The sequence below is a fragment of the Atractosteus spatula genome, chromosome 6 (assembly GCF_055471065.1).
Source record: "Atractosteus spatula isolate fAtrSpa1 chromosome 6, fAtrSpa1.hap1, whole genome shotgun sequence".
Classification (NCBI taxonomy): domain Eukaryota; kingdom Metazoa; phylum Chordata; class Actinopteri; order Semionotiformes; family Lepisosteidae; genus Atractosteus; species Atractosteus spatula.
Window position 1 is genome coordinate 19,454,990 of NC_142711.1, and position 21,714 is coordinate 19,476,703.

A 21,714-nucleotide genomic window follows, 5' to 3' on the forward strand; every position below is an offset into this window, starting at 1 on the left:
CTCGGTGTGTTACGCTGGTACAGGTGGATCCTATCAGAATCATGGCTGTAATTCAAGAAAAAGCTGCTAACCCAGGGGTGTGTACGCTTCTCCAGCCCACTTGTCCTGGGTATCAAATGGGACGACTGTTCAGCATGTTTGAGCATTTGCTTTGCATTGAGAAGTTGGTACAATGTGTGAATTAAGGTCTTATAAGTTCTGATGTAATGTGTCTTGGTTCTAGGCTGTTTAGGAGAGCGGAGGAGTGTGCTGTGTGATTTCTGGGGGAGTGACATTTCTGCCCGTGTCACCCCCCCCAGAAATCACACAGCACACTCCTCCACTGTCACCCTCCAACGGTCTGCCCCAGTGAGGGCAGTAACATTAAACATTACGAACAAGAGGCCTGTATGCTGCTTGTTCTACCCAGACCCAGCTCGCTGTCCTGTGGCCTGTGAGTGAAATGCCTGGAGACGCTTGTTCCCTGGTGTCCTGCAGGAGACAGAACAGAGGAAAAGAAGTCAGTCACGCTGTTAGGGGAAGTGGTTTGTTTGTGTTTGGCCCTAGGTTGTGATTCTGTTGGCACCTTGTCAGTCTTAGTGTGTCACGCTGTGTTTGCAATGCAAACGTGGGTGAAACTGGGTGAATTTGGTTTGCTCATCAGGGAGGGGCTGGCCAATTGGATGAGTTCACTGAACAGCAGAACAGCTGTCAGGCTCTGTTAATTCAGGCAGGGGAGGGAACTGTTGAATTGACAAGCTCCTTTCAAACACCACAGCACGGACACCTGCAGAGTGCAGCAGTAATACAGCCTGCCGTGTCTTTCAAGAGTTAACTCTGTGTCCTGGTACAGAACAGTCGCACACTGCAGGTCTGAGCACGACTGGGACTGGGACTGGTTTTAGAACACTCTTAATCTCTGATGCACAAACGGGGTGCGATCCCAGCGTCCCTGTGTGCGTTTCTTCAGGTTTTAGTTATTGTTTTGTGTTGCGCTGCCGTGAGTGATGTCTGACAGAGCTGTGCGGGCCCAGTGCCCAGTAGAAACGCACAAACACAAGGTCCTGCGCGTCTCGCACGCTGCTGGGAGAGCGGCCAGCTGCTGGCCACGGACTGTCTCTGTTCGCTTTCACAGCCAGTCCAGGGAGTTAGACTCCGCTGTCGACAGGGAAGCTGTGCCCCATGTTTCTGAGGAAGAATAACTCGTGTGTTTTGTGTTGCAGGAGCAGTGTCGGGCTGGAGAGGTGCAGAGTGGATTTTACTTCACTTCATGACCAAGAGGAACAAACTTTCACAACCAAAGCTGTGCTTTTTTAAATCGTCAGTCAAGTCGACTGAACATTCGACTAAGCAGAGTGGAGTCTACAGTCTGCTAAAACGACACAGTCCGCACTGTCGCATCCTGAGGGGAGAGTGGACCTCCCGTGCTCTGCAGCTGAATCCCGTCTCCCTTCCAGCTGAAGGCAACAAGCGCAAGGATCTCAGGAAGGAATTCCGAGTTTTTTCCGCTCCTCAGGATTCCTTACAGGGAATTGAATTTTTTGCCCCCTCTTAGAAATTCCTGCTCCAGACTGCCCGTTTCTCCGGGAGTTTGGTCCCGGAGGGAGACAAGAAGGCCGCCTGCAGCCGCGATCGCTTGTGCCCCGTCGCCATGCGGGCGGGCGGGTCTGACCGCCGGGGCGACGCCACTGTTGATCCGGCTCCGGAGACGAGCCGGGGTGCGAGCGGGCCTTCGCGGGTGTGAATGCAGTCGGATCGGCCAGGTACCGGACCTCCACCCACACTGTGCGCGGGCTCTCCCTGCGTCTATTTCAAGTGCACCGACACTTTCCAAGACCGCCCGTGAACTGTTTTCACACCAGTGCGATAGACGAGAGGTTTCGATGAGGCTGGGCGGCGTTCCCCCCGGAGCCCTGTAGGACTGCTTCTGATTCTACTGGCCTCGAGGGAGTCTGTGCTCGTGTCTGCAGCCTGTGGGTAATCACAAGCCCCTTCACCTCGTCTCCTTTCTTCCCCATTAAATCGGAACGTTGACTCTATCATAGAAACCTGACTTGATTTCTTCATGTTCAGAATCCTTCGGCCCAGTTCAGGGACACTTGGTTATTTTTTTTAACCGGAAGTGAAAGAGGGGTTGCCTTTGAAGAAGGCAGGATCTCCCGCTGGTCAGATTGTCACTGGATCGCTGTCCCTGAAGAGGCGCTGTTGTGCTTTCAAAGGTTGGGCCTCGGAGGAGTACCCTGCATTTCCCTTCTTCCTGGCTAAGAAAATACGTGAAAAACACACGTATACCTACTGCGCGTCTTTGGACTTTTCTTAGTTCTTGGAGAGTGTTCCGGGTGTGCATGAGCGATCGCTGGGCTTACCGCGTATTTAGCGCACTGTGCTGTTCTCGTATGTTTCTTAGCAGCGTAGTTGAGCCTCAGTCATGTCTTCAGCACTCTGTACTCCGGTTTCCTAAGATTTCCCTCAGTTACGCACACCTAAGCGCCACTCCCGAGCTCCCCCTCTCCGGTCCCAAGTCCTTTGCGTTGGGAAACCGGGACCTAAATCCCACCCCTTGGATTCCCAGACAGCTGGGAACAGCCACCACCACCAGCGAGGACGTGCCGGGGTTCGAGCGGCACTCGGAGCGCTAGGAAGCCCGATCGATTTTCAAAAAGTAAGTTTTCTTTTCATGTATATAGATATCCACTATATATATATATGTCAAAAGAAAACTTACTTTTTCCAAATTGTAGGCCGGCTCCAGGACAAGGTCTCGGTGGACGCGTTACAGCGTCGCCGTGATCCTACGCAAAGAGAGACTTGATTGTCCGAAGTGCTTGACGGCAGAGATTTTTAATTTTCTTTTTAGCTTGTCTAGTAAGAGAGCTGGCCCCCGTACGCTAAGGAAAAGCCACACGTGCGGATCGGCCTCCGGGCTCCAAGGCCTTTTCAGTTCCAGAGCCGATAGCCTAGGGACCCCCGCCCCCCGCCTCGCCTGTCTCTGGCCGCCTCCGCTGCTCCTCGCGACTCCGGAGGGGGCGGTCGGGCCGCCCTCCGTCTACCTCCCCTCGGCCCTCTTCCCTTCGAGCTCTGTAGACCCCTTTTCCCACCAGATTCTCCGAAGCCTTTCTGTTAATCTTCCGAGGCCCCAGGGCGTTCGCGATAATTGAGTCTCTTTTAAAAAAAGATCCGTTGTACTTAAATTGTCCAGAAACGTCCGTGTCACTTCCGAGGGTTCCTCGCGCAGGCCTTGTGTCCTGTGTCCGGAACACGTTTCTCAGATCCGAGCCCCTTATCCCTGACTCCAGGCTGCAGGGTCTCAGTCCTCCCGGCGGAGACCGGAGCGACTGTTGTCCAGAGCATGGTAAGAAAAGGTGGATAAAGCCCAGTGTGCTCTTTCTCTGAACACTGAAGGATAGACGAGCCTTCAGTGCAAACATACTGCACAGTCGCTATTTCCCAAAACGTTTAAAAACCAAACTCCGTAAAGCACACTTCCACCGTCTCGTGTGGGTTCTGCCTTCTCACCTTCTGGTTGGGTAGGAGAGATTTTTCTCTCGCTTGTCCCTCAGAAAAGACCGTTAAGAAAATTAGTGCACTGCGTTCAGTTCTGTGGTCCATCCTGCCTTTCAAGTCGAAACGGCGAAACCGTTTCTCGAGAGAACTGACATAACGGGAAGAGATGATCCCTTAAGGCTTGCAAAGACTGCTAATTCCTCTCTCAAGTAATGCGCTGTTAACGGCTAGACCTGGTCGTAGTTGAGCTGCCTTTGATAACCACTAACACGGCAACATCACACACTGCTTAATCTGCACTTCAAGTGTTTTTGTTCGTTTGGCTTTGTAATCTTTTAGTAGTTGGACTTTCAGGCAGCCCTGTAATGCGCTGCGTGGTAGTGGGAGTTTTAGGAAGGCCAGATAGGTGCTGCGCTTGTTAACGAGACCCCGAGCAGAGGGGTCTTAGCCTGGACCAGTGCTAAGTGGGCTCCAGACTGCAGGGAAATTAAAGCACAGGCACTTGAAAAAGAGATTTCTTATTTTAGAGTGTATATATCTTACCTAAAAATCTGGTTGACTTGTAACCTTTTACGCACCAAAACCGCAAGGAGAGAAGCCATATTTTCAAAAGTAGTTTGCTTTTTCTTTAAAAAAAAAAAGTACACCTATTGAACATATATTTTTGTATCACAGCCTATCTCTACCAACATATACTTTTTTTTAAAAGATATTAAAACTGGCGGTTTTGTTGCATCAGTTTCCATTTGATATATGCAGAAACCATAAGCCTCTCTGAGTTCTTCCTGCGCGTTTGTTGTTCATAAGTCCTACAAATAAAAAATAAATAGGTTCACCCCTACTGCATCTTCTGTTTGCACATCTACAAGGAGATTACAAATCGGTCACTGCTTTATTAGGGAGTTTTTTTTTACCACCACAATCTGTTCTTCTGTAAAAAGTCTCATTTTGGGAAATCTGTCACTTGACACAAATCACATTTTCATTTTGTTTTTGTCTAGTGCCCAGTCAGTGCACCTTTTCCAAAAAACTCCCATATTCTGGTTGAACTTCAGTGCAGTTCACAACAGTTTCCCTGTAGTTAACCGACTGAATCCAGATCAGGTCTCTCATTGCAGCAGAGCGGCTGTCGGTCTGTCCTGGCCTCCTTTACAATACACACATTACGGTTTTCTTTCTATGTTTCCAAAGATGAATAAAAGCAAGTTGCTGGGTGGACTCTAGTTGTATTAAAGGAAAGCAGTCCACTGTTGTGCTGTGCGCGGGAAGTTCCAGAAGTACCGCCCCTTCCCATCTCTCCCTAGTTCAGTGAACCTGTCCCTAACACCTCTTCTGCCTTGAACCTCTCATTCCCAGATTGCCTGGTACACTCCTCCCGTTTTTTAACCCTCTCATCCTGACGGGCTTCTTTGCTCCCGTTTCCTGCCAAGGAATTTCACGCCACGGACTCTACAATACCTCTGAAAACTTGGGAACGCCTCTCTCCTTGGGCCTGTGAAATTTCTCCCTCCCCCTCGTCTTGACAGCAGGTTTCTCTCTGTGCTCCCTGGGACTGGTGCTCTCTTCCTCCTCCTCCTCCTCCTCGCTCCCTGCCTCTGGGCTATGTTGACCCCTGGGGGCTCCCCCTGTCCTGCGAGAAGCCAGCGCCCGCCCGCCCGTCTCTGACGAACGCCTGCTCAGCGTGTCCTCTCTCCCTCTCCCTCTCTCTCCCCGCCTCTGCTCAGGAGAGCCAGGCCCTTCCACCTCTCTCTCTTTCCCAGCGGCAGTATGCCCAGCGTCAACAAGGCCCCCGGCGGGGCTGGCTCCTCCTCGTCCGCGAGCCTCAAGCCCAGCAAGTACATCCCCGTGTCAGCTGCCACCACCTTCCTGGTCGGCTCCACCACCCTCTTCTTCGCCTTCACGTGAGTCTCCCTCGGCTTCCGGCCTGCGCGTGTCCTTCTCCTGGGTGTGAGTGCGAGTGGGTATTTTCATGTGAATTTCATTATTTTATTTGCTTTGGCAACACTGATTGTACCCATCGGTCATGCTAATAAAGCACCTTGAATTGAATTGAATTGAGTGTGGGTCTTCCTCCGCGGAGTGGCTGTTTCTCTTCTGGGTCTGAATTGGAGCGTCTATCTGTGTCTGTGTGTGTTCCTCTTGTGGGATGTCTGGATACTGGTATACCAGTTCACCTGCGTGCAAGTTGGACCCACATGATGTGAGACATTGCTAGTGCTATTGCTGCCTCCTGCCTTTCGCGGTTGGAGCTGAGTGTTTCTTCTCTTACTCGGCTGTTTTACATCTAATTTTTTCTTAATTGGTGAACAATAGAAGTGTATGCTTATGTGGTACAGAGGAAAGATCTCATTTTAATGCAGTGTTAATGTCCTGTAGTGTCCGGTCAGTGTGTCTGGACTGTATTAACCCCTCTCTCTCAGTGCAGTGTTAATGTCCTGTAGTGTCCAGTCAGTGTGTCTGGACTGTATTAACCCCTCTCTCTCAGTGCAGTGTTAATGTACTGTAGTGTCCAGTCAGTGTGTCTGGACTGTATTAACCCCTCTCTCTGTGCAGTCAGAGTTCTTAAGCCCATCCTCCCTCTTTTCACTGTCTCTCCACCCCTCTGTCTTTGTGTCAGTCACTCATTTATCCCCAGATTAAAGAGAAACAACAAGCTCAAAAACTAGGCCAACATCTGTCACCCTTAATGAAATGCTCGCTCGCTCTCTGTATATCTGCTGCTTTTGACACTCTGAAACAGTTAATCAGTTATGTTTTTTTCAGTTTCTCACTCTTCTTATTGTCATTTTCTTGTTTTGTAAAATCCCTCTGTATCTTATCACAGCTTGTGTGGACTTGCTGTGCACACTGTGTAGCACAGGGTGTTCTGCTCTGTCCTCCCTCTCCCATTCTTTTTTATAGTGTGGTGGGAATATTGTGTTGCATCTTTCTGTGTGTCAATGACGGAGGAGAATAACCAAATGGAGGTTCTGCAGCACCAGGGTTGTGAGCCCCCTGATGTATTGTGATCTGGAAGAATAACCGGTTTAGGGCTCTGCAGGACCTGGTTTGGGGACCCCTGGTCTAGACTGTTTCTCTTCTATGCTGTATTCACCCCGTCTCCCCCATTCAGGTGTCCCTGGTTGACGCACCAGTTCTCTATGGCGATCCCCATCTATAATGGCGTCATCTTCCTCTTCGTTCTGGCCAACTTCTGCATGGCCACCTTCATGGACCCTGGCATCTTCCCCCGAGGTAACTGCCGACCTGAGCGCCCTGGTTGTCTGTCTGTCTCCTCTCCTCCTGTCTCTGTGCGGTATTGGTGTAGCGTTGAGCCACCTGTCCTCCACCGTGCTGTAGCCTGGAGTCCTGTGTTGCCAGATCGCTTTTCTTCCGTCTCTCGGCGCCTGTCACACCGCAGTCTCCCAGCCCGCCTGTGCTGTGTCTTAATTATTCCCATCTCTTCCCGCCCCCAGCGGAGGAGGATGAGGATAAGGAGGACGATTTCCGGGCCCCGCTGTACAAGACGGTGGAGATCCGAGGGATCCAGGTGCGGATGAAGTGGTGCTCCACCTGCCGGTTCTACAGACCCCCCCGCTGCTCCCACTGCTCCGTCTGTGACAACTGTGTGGAGGTACGCCGACTGACGAGTCGGGACGGGCTGCCTGTCCGACCGGAACGGTCTGAGCAGTAAATAAAGGGCTACATTTGCTAGATTTTCCAAAGACTCAAAATGAATTAAACTACGACCTTTATATTTTTATACCACGAAATTCAAATGCATTGCTGAAATGTGGCTAAAAGCGAATTCAGCTTCAAGTAAGTGGTTTCTGTCATTTTAGTTGGTTAGACCAACTTAAGCGTGTGACTAAAATACGACTAATAGACATTTTAGCTGACTTAACTGAGACTGCTCTTACCCTTGTACCGCATTCTGGTCAGCTTCTGTCTGTCACACTTGCTGCTGTACCGAGTGTTTTAAGTTTCGGGATGATTGAGCCAATTAAGCCTGCTTTGCAGTGTGTAGTCCTTCGCTGCACTGTAGTGTTTTATTGCAGTATATCGTCGTCCCATCCCCTTGTCCCCCACTGGCATGTTTCCTTTACTGTAGAGCAGGCTGTTGTTTGCAATAATATACCCGGGGCGTCGCGGTTTCATTCCCTTTTCCAGTGCTCGCTGTGTTCGTTCCCTCTTCACCACCACGCAAGGCCAACAGCTGCAGCCTCTCGCTCTCTCTCCCCTGCAGGACTTCGACCACCATTGCCCCTGGGTGAACAACTGCATCGGTCGTCGCAACTACCGCTACTTCTTCCTGTTCCTGCTGTCGCTCACCACGCACATCATGGGCGTCTTCGGCTTCGGCCTTCTGTTCATCCTCTACCACACCGAGGAGCTGGGCAAGATCCACTGTGCCGTCACGTATCCTTCCGTGCCGATGCGCTGGTGCTGTAATGACTGTGTGGGAGATCGGCCCCTGGCCCTAATTACCTGATTAACTACCCGATTTTCTGGTTGAGAAGTACCTTTAAAACCTGCAGGACTTAAATCCTGGAGTTGCCCGTCATGGGCATTGGCCCATTACAAAAGGTAAGATCACGCCCCATCTCCTAGCTCCCCAAAACTGAGACAGTGTACCTCCCTCCTGCTGCAGGAGAGGGGAAAGAGAAGTGTGATTATGTCCCAGTAGGGGGCAGGGCAGAGCTGTGGCTGACCATCACACGCACTGTAGGCGAGCACTTTCCTCTCTTCAACATCTGATCTTCTCTCTCGGGTCTGCTGGGCAGAGGCACGGCCAGTCGTTGTCCTGTCTTGGCGTGTGACAGCAGAGCTGGCCTCCCTCGCGGTGTGGGCGTGTTTGTCCTTGACCCTCTCCCTGTCCAGGATGGCAGTGATGTGTGTGGCTGGCCTCTTCTTCATCCCAGTGGCTGGGCTGACTGGTTTCCACATTGTACTGGTGGCCAGGGGACGGACCACTAATGAACAGGTGAGAGCAGGAATCATTTCCCCCATCTTCTGATCAGGTCCGTCTCGCTGTCCTTGTCTCTGTACTGTGTGTCTTCCGGAGAGCCCGTTTCACAGTGTTCATCAGTGCGAGTCTGTCATTGTGTCAGTCGTGAGGCATGTTGGTAAGGTGGGTGGAGCCGCTCTGTAAGTTACCACCTTGTGGTCAGAGAAGCCCGGTCACTACCAGGATGGGAACTCCCAGGAAGTTAAGTGTTTTGCCGTGTGTTGAGCTGGTGGACCAGTAGGAGTTGCTCTTTCCTCTGAACCATTTTCCCAGCCAGTGTTCTGATATGGTGACCAGGTACGTTGTGCTATAGAAGGTGCTGTCATTTGGATGAAATTACAAACTGTGGTCCTGGCTTGAGGTCCACTCTGTGATTAAAGTTCGCTCTGCTCCTGGTTCAATAGTTTCTTTCTCCTCCCCCTGACCTGTGAGCAGTAAGTCCGCTGGTGCAGGAGGGGGCTGTGTGTCTCCCAGGTGGAGATACTGGTGCAGGAGGGGGCTGTGTGTCTCCCAGGTGGAGATACTGGTGCAGGAGGGGGCTGTGTGTCTCCCAGGTGGGCCGCTGGTGCAGGAGGGGGCTGTGTGTCTCCCAGGTGGAGCTGCTGGTGCAGGAGGGGGCTGTGTGTCTCCCAGGTGGAGATACTGGTGCAGGAGGGGGCTGTGTGTCTCCCAGGTGGGCCGCTGGTGCAGGAGGGGGCTGTGTGTCTCCCAGGTGGAGATACTGGTGCAGGAGGGGGCTGTGTGTCTCCCAGGTGGGCCGCTGGTGCAGGAGGGGGCTGTGTGTCTCCCAGGTGGAGCTGCTGGTGCAGGAGGGGGCTGTGTGTCTCCCAGGTGGGCCGCTGGTGCAGGAGGGGGCTGTGTGTCTCCCAGGTGGAGCTGCTGGTGCAGGAGGGGGCTGTGTGTCTCCCAGGTGGGGCCGCTGGTGCAGGAGGGGGCTGTGTGTCTCCCAGGTGGGGCCGCTGGTGCAGGAGGGGGCTGTGTGTCTCCCAGGTGGGCCGCTGGTGCAGGAGGGGGCTGTGTGTCTCCCAGGTGGGGCCGCTGGTGCAGGAGGGGGCTGTGTGTCTCCCAGGTGGGCCGCTGGTGCAGGAGGGGGCTGTGTGTCTCCCAGGTGGCTGCACTTCGGTGGGGGAGGAAATTGGTTCCCTTCTATATGTGTAAAGAGCTTTTGGACCCTTTTTGATTGAAAGTGCTTTAAAAATACAAGAAATTGTTTAACTCTGTTACAGTGGCTGAGTTAATGGCTATGTGTTGATTTTACTCAGAAGAATCAGATTGATCTCTGATTCAAATGCTGTTAATTTAAAGTAGAATTTAAAAAACCTGAAGAGAAGATAGTGCCCTGGCAGGGAGAGGGGCTGGTTGTGTGACTGCTATTTCAGTCTACCAATTAATAACAAATAACTAATTCCTATTAATGAAAGATCCAATGGCAAGCACATTCAGTCCAGTGTAATTAAGAGAGTGTTTTCTATAGGAATAGCCCGGAAGACCCCACAGAGCTGGTCTGTTAGCGGACAAGTGCACATGGCGTCCTGTTCCCTACAGAAACAGGTGGTGGGCGGAGTTGTAGAGGAGTGGAGGACTGCACTGTAGCACAGGTCTGAGCTTCAGCAGATTCACTCCACTCCAGTCACAAGAAGGCCAAAGAAATAAATACGGTGTAGAGTTAGAGAGCAAGAGATGGAATCTGAGCCTAAAAGTAATTGACAATATAGGCCTGTGTCCTACTGTTGGCCACAGATACAGAAAGGGTGTGAACAGTACAGCGCTGTGCAGTGATCCTGGAGCACTAAAACAGGTTACAAATGAGAAGGCAATTTGGCACATCCAGCCCATTTGGTAGTTAGCATTTCCTATTTCTTCAAAGCCAACGTTATCGGCTTCAAGTATATGGCTGGGCAGCTTCTTCTAAACTCCTACAAACCTCTGTGTCCTAACTTGAGGATCTCTTTCAGCTGTTTCTTGAAAAAAACGAGGGTAGCAGCTTCAATAGAATGACTGTTTCATACTCCCGCCGCCCTTTGTGTATAGACATATTGGTATTATAGATGTTGCTGCCAGAAACTTAAATGACTGGTGTAGCCAAATTTTACTTGGCCTATGTGTGTGGTTTGGGCAGACAGCACAGCAGGTGTTCCTCTCTCTTCCCTTGTATCTTGGTGCCACATCCTAGTCAATTTGCATAGATCTGCTTTAAGAAAGTGTCATAAAAACCCTTAATCAAGAACGATGAGGTCTCTGTAAGTTAATGGGGAGAATTTATACCCAGTTAGAGATCAGGTTAATTTCGCCCCAACCACCAAAATTACAGGTTTTTTAAAATCCAGGCATTCGTGAGACAAGGCTCAGCTTTTGTGCTCGTTCTTCTACTGTATTGTTAAGTGCCCCATGCGTCTAAATGCTGGAGTCAGCTGTCATCATGCTTAGAGCATCTACACTAAGGTCATGAGCACTTACACGTTAAATATATGTGAATGAAATATGATGACCCCTCCAACTTGCCTGCTTGAAAGTGTACTTCACAATCCTTTGTCGTTTTGGTCAGTATCATGCTGTGACCTGACTCCAGACTCCCGGTGTCTGATGTGTTCCACATGCATCGGTCAGTTGTGGCCTGTCTGTGTGTGGTCAGACAGCTGGACAAAAGCCTGTCCGGTGAAGGACACAGCTTTGATTGGCCACAGGGCAGGCTCAGAACACGCGGCTCATCAAGATATGCACACAGATCTCCAGACTGGTGGCGGGGGAGCAGGCACTCTCTGGCCCACTTGATTCCAGTCTGGGTTTTGCACCTGTCCCCAGTGGGATCGCATCACCCCGGTCTGGTCTGCGCCGGTCCGAGCAGGATTCCACCTGCGGAGGAGGGAGACTGACTGCTGAAGCCTGTTTGCTATGCTGTCAGCCTGAGGGCCCTGGCTTTCACACACAACAAAGAGAGGATGAAAGTGTGCGTCTTAGGGTTGCAGATATTTAATGCCGTTTGATGATAAACTTTTGGTTTGGTTTAGAAATTGTTAATCCAAATTTATTTGTAATCCTTCAGATATGACCTGAATAAGCTCCCCTCCCTCCAATCCCCTCCTAAAATCTGTTATGGGTTATGGTTAAAAACCTATAATCCTGTCAGCACAGCAAATTAATACACAGTCTGTCGTTGCTCAGCGTGCAACAACACACTGCTTAATCTGCAACATTAACCCCAGTGTCTGTTGGTAACAAGCTTGCTGTCTGATGTATTATACTGGAGGGCATTGTGCGGCTTTATCTGTCCTGCTGAGTCCCCCTCCTCCACGTCTCTCGGGGAGAAGCCATGAGTCTCTGCACTCTGTGAAATCAGGTACTCATGTGTTCCACCAGAGAGAGACTTCACAATCGCGTCCCCGTATGTACCACCGATGAGAGCCTCTTTAGTCAGATTCTTCCTGTGTTTTGCGGTTCTCTCTGTCCAGTCAGTGTTTGTCCTGTCAACCAGCTGTCTGACTGACAATGAACAATTAATGTGCTGTGGTGTCCACTTGATTGCAGTGTCTGTGTCTGTGCAGTGTTTATCCAGTCCTTATTCTTGGTGGAGCTCAGGGTAGGGTCTTGGAATCATGCTGTCCTGTCATAAGCTCGCTTCTTGGTTACAGTAGTCACTCTGATCTGTGTGTCTGTGCTGTGTGAATGTCTCTCACTTCCTCTGCCTCCGAGTCCAGTGTTCCTGTCCTGTGATATTGATTGGCTGTTTGATTCTCTCTTTCTCTCAGGTGACGGGTAAATTCCGCGGAGGGGTCAATCCCTTTACGAATGGCTGCTGGAGGAATGTGTCTCATGTTCTGTGCAGCTCGCAGGCCCCCAGGTGAGTTCCACTTTCACTGTATACTCTTCCCCTGAGACCATGCGCTCTTTCCGTTTAACTTCGTCCATAGCAGTCTCTCTCAGTGCAGTGTTAATGTCCTGTAGTGTCCAGTCAGTGTGTCTGGACTGTATTAACCCCTCTCTCTCAGTGCAGTGTTAATGTCCTGTAGTGTCCAGTCAGTGTGTCTGGACTGTATTAATTCCCCCTTATTCCCTCAGGTACCTGGGCCGTCCTCGACAGGAGCAGTCAGTGCTGATCAAGCCTCCCTTTTTGAGGCCTGAGCTGACAGAGGCCCAGCTGGGGGTGAAGATCCTAGACAACGGCATTCAGGGAGACTTGCACTCCTCTAGGGTAAGTGGGGAGGGTGTGCACTCTGTGTGCAGTGTATATATAGTCTGTGGTTACCAGGGTATTACAACTGACTGGTGTCTCTCTTTTTCCAGTCCAAAGGCAGTCTGGAGGTGATGGAGAGCCAGTCAGCTGATGCAGAGCCACCTCCCCCTCCCAAGCCAGAGCTTCATAGATACCCTGGGCTGAGGGCCCAGATGTCACTGGGGCATACTGAAGGTAACACTGTGCTGGAGACGGTGTACTGTGGTCACTGTACACTGCATCAAACACTGGGCACACCCCTAGCCTGGGCTGAGGCTGATACTGTGCTGGAGACGGTGTACTGTGGTCACTGTACACTGCATCGAACACTGGGCACACCCCTAGCATGGGCTGAGGGCCTAGATGTCACTGGGGCCTACTGAAGATAATACTGTGCTAGAGACAGTGCATTGTGGTCACTCTACTCGGTATCAAACACTGGAGATATTCCTACCCTTTACATGAAAGTCTTAGTGTACTAGAGAGGGTATACTGCAGTTGCTCTACACTGCATCAAACACTGGAGATGCCCCTAGCCTGTACTCAAGATAATACTGTGGTCACTGTACACTATATTAAACACTAGACATGCCCCTAGCCTGGTTTGAGGGTAATACTGTGCTAGAGAGGTTGATCACTCCCACGTTGCTAACTGTGTGTCTAGACTGTATACAGTCCAGTCTAGTCCAGTTCACACTCCCAGGCCAAACCGTAGCTAGTCTGAAAACACAGCGACCACAAGCGACTCAGTCATCATCAGACGGGTCTTTGTCTGTTGTTCGTACTTTTCTCTTCTGCTTTGCTTTCAAATAGGAAAACATCACCGAGTCTGACTACAATTTCAATCATGAAATCTCTTCAATAGATTTTTATGAGCAGTCTGTGTTAATGGTAACTGGGGGTGTTATCAGTAAGTACTGATGTGCCTGCTGAACATTGAAGCTGTTTTGCAGATCGTACAAATCTGTGCTTATGCTCTTGCGGACTGCAGTGCATTTCCCCTGTAGCCGGGGGCTCGGCAGCTCGGTCACAGTCCCGCTGAGCTGGCCTCGTGGGGACGTGACCCCTGCTGTTCCGTCCGAGTATGAACTCCAAACCGCACGGTGACGCCACAGTGCCGATCGCCCTGCCTCCGCGAGCTGTGCCAGTGCTGTAACACCCCCCCCCCCCCCCGCCATCTCTCTTCTCCCCTCCCAGAGAGCAGCCTGCTCAACGAGGCCCCACCGACGCCCACCATGTACAAGTACCGGCCCAGCTACAGCAGCCCGGGCAAGAACCACACGGCCCTCGCTCACGCCTCCGGCAACAAGGTACCGCCGCCCCGCTGCCCGAGCCCTGCTGTAGCGCGGCGGCCGCCCAGCCGCCGGGAGGAGCCCGCGCAGGGCGCTTCTCATAACCTGCTACAGGTGTGCCTCTAGGATCGCGGGGAGCCCGGACACTGGCCGGCTTCAGACTGGCCTTCCTGTCACTCTTCCAGCACGTGTGTCTCGTGTGCCTGCATGGCATGAGGTCAACGGCCTGTGTAGTTGTGCGTCATCACTAGTACTTATTGTACCGTTCCGTCTTTGGTAGTGATATTAACTTGTGACCCACTGTTTTTCTGTCGCTATACGTGACTATTTTTTGGGGGTTTGTTTGTGTGTTAATGGCTTCATTCCTTTTTTTTTCTTTCTTGTGACTCTCAGTGGCAATCGATTGATCAGTAAGTCTTACTGGGAACCCCCCCCCCCCGTTTGTGTGTGTGTAGCCAGCGTTATTACTACAGGGGTGTATTCACTCGTACAGGATATATCTTCTCTACAGACCATGCCAGTGTAAAATGGGACTGGATCTGTAGGTTCTATAGGCATTAAGAAGGCATCTCGGATCCCTCAAGTTAGTACAGGGGTCTCCAGCCCCAGTCCAGTTAGTAGAGGGGTTTCCAAATCTGGTCCTGAGAGCCCCTTTCAAGGTGGTCACCTGCTTTTGAAGACTGGAAACACCTGTAATCTTATCGTATCAAGCAAGTAGTCTGTTCAGTTAAGAGAACTTGATTCCTTGACTATTGAAGAGTGCATGCTAGTCCTCCTTGATCTCTATTTAATTCACCATTGCTGTACTTGACAGTCAGATTGTTCCTTATCTTTGGAAATGATCTGTAGATCTTGCAGAGCAAACACCAGCTGTTTCAGGAACAGCCATGTGGGAGCTCACGGGCAGTGGGACAGTGTCCGAGTGTTACACTCAATCACACTGAAGTTTCCACAGTGCCTTGAGCCCTTGATGTCGCTAGGCAAATAAAGAGACGGTGTTGGTGTTGTATACAGTTGAAATCCAGTAAATGGGCAATGTCAGTGTAGGACATGAAATGTGAGTGCAAGGTTGTAGGTCTCCTCACTTGGTCACACCAGATCATGATAGATCTTCAGTTTGCTTCTTCCACTAGGTTCCTTTGTGTTTTTATGTTGGAAGAAGCGACTCCTATTTTCTTTTTCATGTACTTCATTTCAACCACCCACCCACACCCATCCAGTTGTGTTTGTGTGTAGTGGTGTCTCCCAGAGCGTTGTGTAATTCACGTGATGCCGAGACCGAGAGTTGTCAGGGGTGTCAAACATACAGCCCCCAGGTGAATCCGGCCCGAGGGGCAGCTGTGGTCAGACCCATCAGCCAGGATGCAGCGTGTGCCTTGTCTGAGCCCAAATAGCCCACACATGAAACAGGCCCCCTTGGTGATGTCACTCAGTCTCGTACACTGCTCCCCCTGCGGTTCCCTACCGCTGTGGCCCCGTCTGATGACCTCACATGGCAACACCTCGTGTGTACAAATATGATGGGGAAGGGAATTGACCATCAAAAAGCGTATGCCCTTCCGCCAATACCGGAGCAACTTCAATCACCTAATCGCCACTGGTAGCACTGAAGCCATACCTAGTGTTTTTTTAACGATCTCAAAAGAGTTTTGAACATCACAAATAAAATTGTGTGGTTCAAGAAAAGCAGAAAAATCTCTCTCTAGAGGCAAATGTAAGGCTGACATGATTGATGTTTGCATGAAGCTGATGCCAAAGAGCTATAGTTGTGGAAGTTTTTATGTTGCTGATATCTAGCGAATAGTGTTTGCGTTTTCGGTGTATTTTTTGTCATAGGAAAGCACTTTAAACTGCCTTTTGCTGATTCTGTGTCCCAGTTAAAAGCTCTAATTCTACTACTACAAAATCAAAGGCTGTTCATCACTATCATCAGTCTCTATAGCAGAGTTTACAGGCTGATCACTAATCCGACTGCAGTAGCACAGTCTCTGATCTATGGTTTATCAACAGATATCCATATACTCTACACACCCATCCTTGTATGAAAAGGCAAATCGTTCTCAGCAACGTAATGTGAAACGTGATGTACAAAAAAATTCAAATCCCATCATGTGCCCAATATTGCCTGTTCTTACTATCTCAAGAGTCCTGTCACAGTCAAAATAAAACACTTCTGCATGATTATGAGAATTATTCCAGTTAATTTACAAGACCAGATATGTAAAAATTGTGAACTGTTGACCAGTGAAGTTGAAAGCAGTGCAAACGTCTTTCAATCTTATGCCTTTTCCCATCCTATTGCTTCCAGTTCTACAGCCAAGGGAGGAATGCTCTCTTTATTTCTTGGCTTTTGTAATACTGAAAGCGCTGGCAACACCTCCACTTCATCCAAGTGTACAATCACAACTGTGATCATTCAAATGACGCTTCTTACAGTAAAAAAAAACCCAGGAGGCTGTGAGTAACTTAGTCTGCATTTTCATCTCATGAAGACTAACTGCAGATGGCATTTTAAAGGGATGTATTTTATTGTAAAAAAAACACCAAAAGTCGTGCCTAGTATTTCAATTATTTGGGGTATGACATTTTTAAATGGTGTATTACGTATTTAAGGAATTGAAATATTAGGTCTTAAATGCTTTAATTGGAACCAGATCTGGCCCTCCTGAGCAAGTGAGTTTGACACCCCCGCTGTGTCTCCCATACCCCGCTGCTCCCCGGCCCTCGTTCTCTCTGGGGCTTGCTTCTGTGGGTGTGTCCGTCCAGTCTCCCAGCCCTCCCTCGTCTTGTGTGGGCGGTGTTGCCGGCACGGCAGAGAGGTCGCACTGATAGTGACCCTCGCTCCGTGTCTCTCTCTCTTTCCCTCTGTCCCAGATGAGCCGGGGCGACAGCCTGCAAGAGCCGCCCTCCATCCTGGAGTCCAGCCAGCACCCCAGCTACCGCTCCGAGCCCAGCCTGGATGGAGGAGGCGGAGGAGGGGGCCCGGGTTTGGGAGCTGGGGGCGCAGTGGGCATCCCGGGCTACTCCCTCGGGGGCCGCTCCTACCCCTCCTTCACGGACCCTGTGGTCCATTCGGGGGGGGCGTCCCGCTCTTCCAGCCTGCGCTCCACCCACACGGCCCACAATGCACTGGGCACCTTGCACTCGGAAGGCACCACGTCCACGAGCTACAAGAGCCTGGCCAACCAGACGCCCCGGAATGGGAGCCTCTCGTACGACAGCCTGCTGACGCCCTCCGAGAGCCCCGAGTTCGAGTCCGCCGCCCCCGAGCTGTCCCCTCCCGGCCTGCCTCACCAGAAGCCCCCACCGCCAGTGGTGGGTTACAGCTCACCTTTCCTCTCGGCCCAGATCGCCCACCAGCGCGAGGCCGAGCTGCACCAGTCCTCCTCCCTGCTGCTGTCCTCAACCTCTCCCCCGCCGCCTGGCTCCTCCTCCTCCGCTGCCTCCTCTCCCCCTCCCCAGAAGCCTTACCTGAGGGCTGCCTCAGGCAGCCCCCCTCCGGAGCGGGAGAGGCTGCTGCAGGACCACGACACCTTTTCTCAAGCCCACCCCCGCCACCACCCGCGCTACAGCCGCCCCCCGCTTCTGTCCGACGGCTCAGGGGCCCACCTACACCATCACCCCCCCTCTGTCCGTATACGCTCCTTAGGCTCCCCGGATCTACAGCCCCCAGCACCACCTGCCCACTCTTCCCTCTCCGCCCACACTGGCCCATCGGCGCCTCCTCCCTTGGGCAAATCCCTCTCCTACAGCAGCGCTGCCTCAACTGAACTGCAGTACCGCCACAAGCCAACAGGGGGCAGCAGCTTGTCCAGCACAGAGGTGCAGTACCGCACCAAGGCAGCAGGGGGCGGCAGTGGTGTCATCCGCGCTCCGAAGTGAGTAACGCAGCTCCTCTTCTCTGTGAGTGTCTCCTTTATTCTTCCTCTTTTACTGTTTTTTTGTCCTTTCTTCTAATAAATTCTTTTCCTGTGTGTTTTTAACAGCCTTTCCTTCTTGCTTTATGTTTGTGCATCCATTGTCTTCTATATGTTGTGTGTTAATTGCAGTGTTGGTAGCGTATTACTGTTATTAATATCAGAAGTGCAGTTGCCGTTTCTGCCAGGGATTGAAATAAAACTAATTGTGCACTAGTTAAAGGTGTGCTATATTTTGTTAGCTGCTGTCTCGTTTGTAATTTAACACCAGCTGCTAAACAATACTATTGGAGATAGCAAAGTGGAGATAAAATCAGGGTGCTACTACAAGTCATATTCATGGACCCATTACAGACCCAGGACACTGTCAGTGAGAGTAGGGGTGTTGCACAGGTGGGGCCGCCGGTGCAGGAGGGGGCTGTGTGTCTCCCAGGAGGGGTTGCTGGTGCAGGAGGGGGCTGTGTGTCTCCCAGGTGGGGCCGCCGGTGCAGGAGGGGGCTGTGTGTCTCCCAGGTGGGGCCGCCGGTGCAGGAGGGGGCTGTGTGTCTCCCAGGAGGGGTTGCTGGTGCAGGAGGGGGCTGTGTGTCTCCCAGGTGGGGCCGCCGGTGCAGGAGGGGGCTGTGTGTCTCCCAGGTGGGGCTCTACTACACTGGGGGAGGAAATGGTTCCCTGCTGTGTGAAGCCCTTTATTGAAACCTTACATTAACACAATTATAACTGATGGTGCATTCTGTAATACAGGATCCATGCTAAAGCATGTATAGGTGGTTTTGTGATTTCCGTCGGTTATTACCTGAGCCTGAATCCGGAGTCAGGGTTCTGTCTCTAATGCACCGACCCTTGGCTGTGTGCAGAGTGGGGCAGTGCTGGTTCTCACTCGTTATTCTTGTCTGCAAGGGTGGCACAGTGCTGTCTCAGCTCTCGGGTTCTGTGTTCACCCAGGACAGTGCCGAAAATAGTAAGATAATAACCAAGGTTAATTATCAAAAAGAGGCTGTTCAAACCTAGGTTTAGTATTGATTTTTCAAGAACCTTTTTTTAAAGATGTCATAAGAGCACTTGTACAATAATAAATATGACCAATGAGTGCACACCTTCTCTGTGGAGCTTGCATGTTCACATGGGGTTTTCTCTAGGTACTCCAGTATCCTGCCTTCTGAAGATCTGCTAGCTGGGTTCATCTTAAATTGTTAAGGTTAAATTGTACACATTTGTGCGTGCCCAGAGATGGACTGGTGTCTTCTAAGATCGTGAGCTGGTTCACCCATTGAGAAGGCATTCAGCCCGTTGGGGAGTTGATGAGATTCTCAGATTGATTCCACAGCTTGTTGAAAGAAGCCAGGCTATCGGCTTCAACAACATGGCTGGGCAGCTTGTTCCACTCTCCCTTCACACCTAGAGTATGTTATTCTAACGTTTCATTTAAATCTGGACAGGCTCCATTGGAGAATATTCTTGCAACCTAGAAGATTGCATTGCCTCCTTGGTGAATTAAACAATGTGTATAATTAATCATTTTTTGTTTTCCTGTTTTCATTTATCCTTTCTTTGCCTTTCCTTGTTCCCCATTTCCTCCACCTGCCTTGTTCTACCTCCTTTTCTCCTCCCCTTTCCTCCTTCCTCCCTCTCTGTGATCTGCTTCCTGCCCCTCCTCCTCCCCCCTCTCTTCTCAGGGACGAGATACAGATGAAATCCTTCAGCAGGTCCAATGGGCAGCCTAAGACCCACCCCTCCTCCTCCTCCTCCCCTCAGCCCCGCCCTCTCTCCCCGCCTCACCCAGTCGGCTCCTCTGCCCGGCCGAGGGAGGGTCCAGGGCTGGCCAATCACAGCGCTCCCCTCAGCCCAGCCCACAGGCCACAGGGGGGCGGAGTGAAGAAGGTGACAGGTGTTGGAGGAACCACTTATGAGATCTCTGTGTGAGAGATGGACAGGTGGGCCTGCCAATCACAGCGCAAGGAGCCCTTCTAGAGCCTTCCTCCCCCTTACTACAGAGAGTCTTGTAAATGGAAGAGCAGCAGCCGGGCGAAAGCCACAGGGATGGAATTTGTTTTTTCTTTACTTCTCTCCTCCTCAAGGATCAAGGGTGAGGAAGGGGGTGAAGGGGAGCACTGACTGATGCGACTGTACTAAACAGAGAAAAAAAACGGTTTCTTCACGGACGCAGTGCGTGCGGTTTTATTCGGACCTGCAGTTTCATTCAGGGGCAGGACAGCAGGCGGACCAGGGCTGCGACCCGGAGGCGCCTGGAGGCGGCGCTCTCTCCTCCACGGACCAAAGGCGGACCAGGACACTCGTTCTCCCTCTGCGGCCGGTGCCGACGGTGGAGAGAGCCGAGAGAGCTCGCCGCCAGGGCTGGGCCGTCGAGGCCTCGGTGTCGAATCTGTGACTTGATGACAAATGTCCAAACAGGCCTTTCGGCTGGCGGGCGGCCGCCGGGATGGAGACGGGACTTTATTCCAGAGAGCGCACTCCTCACGGACCACGCTCGCTCCCCAGCCGGCCTGGCCCGGGACAGACCCATTAGGAGGAACTTTCTAAAACGGTTTGAATTTGATCACCTATGGATTACAGGGAAGGATTTTGTTTTTATTTTTAAAAAAAATATTTTATATAAATATATGTACCTCCTTTGGCAGCGTCTCATCCAGAGGGACGGTAACAAAAGAAAAGAAAGCCCTTTGTCCATCTGGCTTGATGGCTGAAGCAGGCCAGTCAGGGGGTCGTGGGTGTTTCCGAGGTGGCGACAGCTGGTCAGTGCAGCTGTGAGGAAGACTGGGGTCCTCTTTGTCAGGCACAGCAGGAGGAAGAGGAGGCTGAAGCCATGAGCGGGGAACGGACAGTCTGGCTCTGACAGCGGGGTGCTGTGTGAGCTGCTGGAGGAGTCGCCCTGTGGGACGTGGACATGCGGTCGCCCAGGGTCTTCCGTCAGCCCAGTGCAGGCCCACGTGAAAGCCTGTCTGAACGCAGCTCGTTCAGGCCTTCTGACTGGCTGAGCGGAGGATTGGAGCTGCTCCAGAGGGACTGTGGGAGCCACCCTGTGTGGTACAAGGAGCAGCCCTTTCCCATTCGTGCAGGAGAGCTGGCACCAGCCTGGGTGGCTCTGGGAGGGACAGGGCCCCCGCCTGGCTTGAGGGACTCGACAGCAGTATGCAGGAGCGCGTGTGGTGGCTCCAGAGCAGTGACCTGCCTGTAGGAGTGCAAGCATCAGTGTGGCACCAGCCACCGCCAGTAACCAGTGCCTTTACTGGTTGCCACTGGGAACCTGGAGCAGGATGGCTGCTGGGAGGTTTGTAGTTAAGCCAAGCACTGATTTCTGTGCAGGTAGTCATAGTGCACGAGCAGCTGCGCTATGTTTCTAGATGTGGCTGGGTGTGTGTGTGTGAGTGAGTGGTCACTGTTGCCTCGCTAGAAGTGTGTCCTACCAAAGATCACCTGCCCAATTCAAGGCTGACTGACGCTAGGGCAGCCATGATGGAAGTCCAGCTCTTGCCCAGGCGGAGTGTGGATTCGGACTGAAGCGAGAGAAAGGCAGGCGCTGTGGTCGTCGTCTGTAAAGACTGTCAACAGGGCCCCATGGGGCATGAGTGAGGGGGGACAAGAAACCTACAATAATGGTTATTAATCATTTATCCAGGGTTGAATAAAGATAAAGAGTCTAAAGAAGTGAATTTTAAGAGGAGCTGTGTTGGATCTCTCTGTTATTGCTTTTTTATTGCATCCCTGAGGCTATTTCTACTGAGTAAGGATGCATGTTTCCACTTGGTCACCAGCAGTTAATGGTCCTTGTCCACCACTGGTTTCTGCACTGTCCCACTGCAGCTGTCC

The 21,714-nt window shown here is 51.5% G+C and overlaps 1 protein-coding gene across 5 annotated transcripts; it reads left to right on the plus strand.

Moving 5' to 3' along the window:
* The first annotated feature begins 1,202 nt into the window (after nucleotides 1-1,202).
* Nucleotides 1,203-21,563, plus strand: LOC148832614 (palmitoyltransferase ZDHHC5-A-like). Of its 5 annotated transcripts, none has more exons than XM_088918893.1 (12): nucleotides 1,203-1,742; nucleotides 5,208-5,384; nucleotides 6,596-6,717; nucleotides 6,939-7,096; nucleotides 7,709-7,881; nucleotides 8,344-8,446; nucleotides 12,217-12,308; nucleotides 12,527-12,659; nucleotides 12,752-12,875; nucleotides 13,878-14,086; nucleotides 16,847-17,850; nucleotides 19,563-21,563. In XM_088918893.1, exons 2-12 carry the CDS (start codon nucleotides 5,251-5,253, stop codon nucleotides 19,807-19,809), a joined length of 2,499 nt encoding a protein of 832 aa, XP_088775019.1. In that variant the 5' UTR covers nucleotides 1,203-1,742; nucleotides 5,208-5,250; the 3' UTR covers nucleotides 19,810-21,563. The 5 variants fall into 5 exon arrangements, with proteins under 5 accessions (XP_088775019.1, XP_088775023.1, XP_088775020.1 ...); XM_088918897.1 differs by lacking the exon at nucleotides 1,203-1,742 and adding an exon at nucleotides 1,873-1,952; XM_088918894.1 differs by lacking the exon at nucleotides 1,203-1,742 and adding an exon at nucleotides 2,146-2,198.
* The last annotated feature ends 151 nt before the right edge of the window (nucleotides 21,564-21,714 follow it).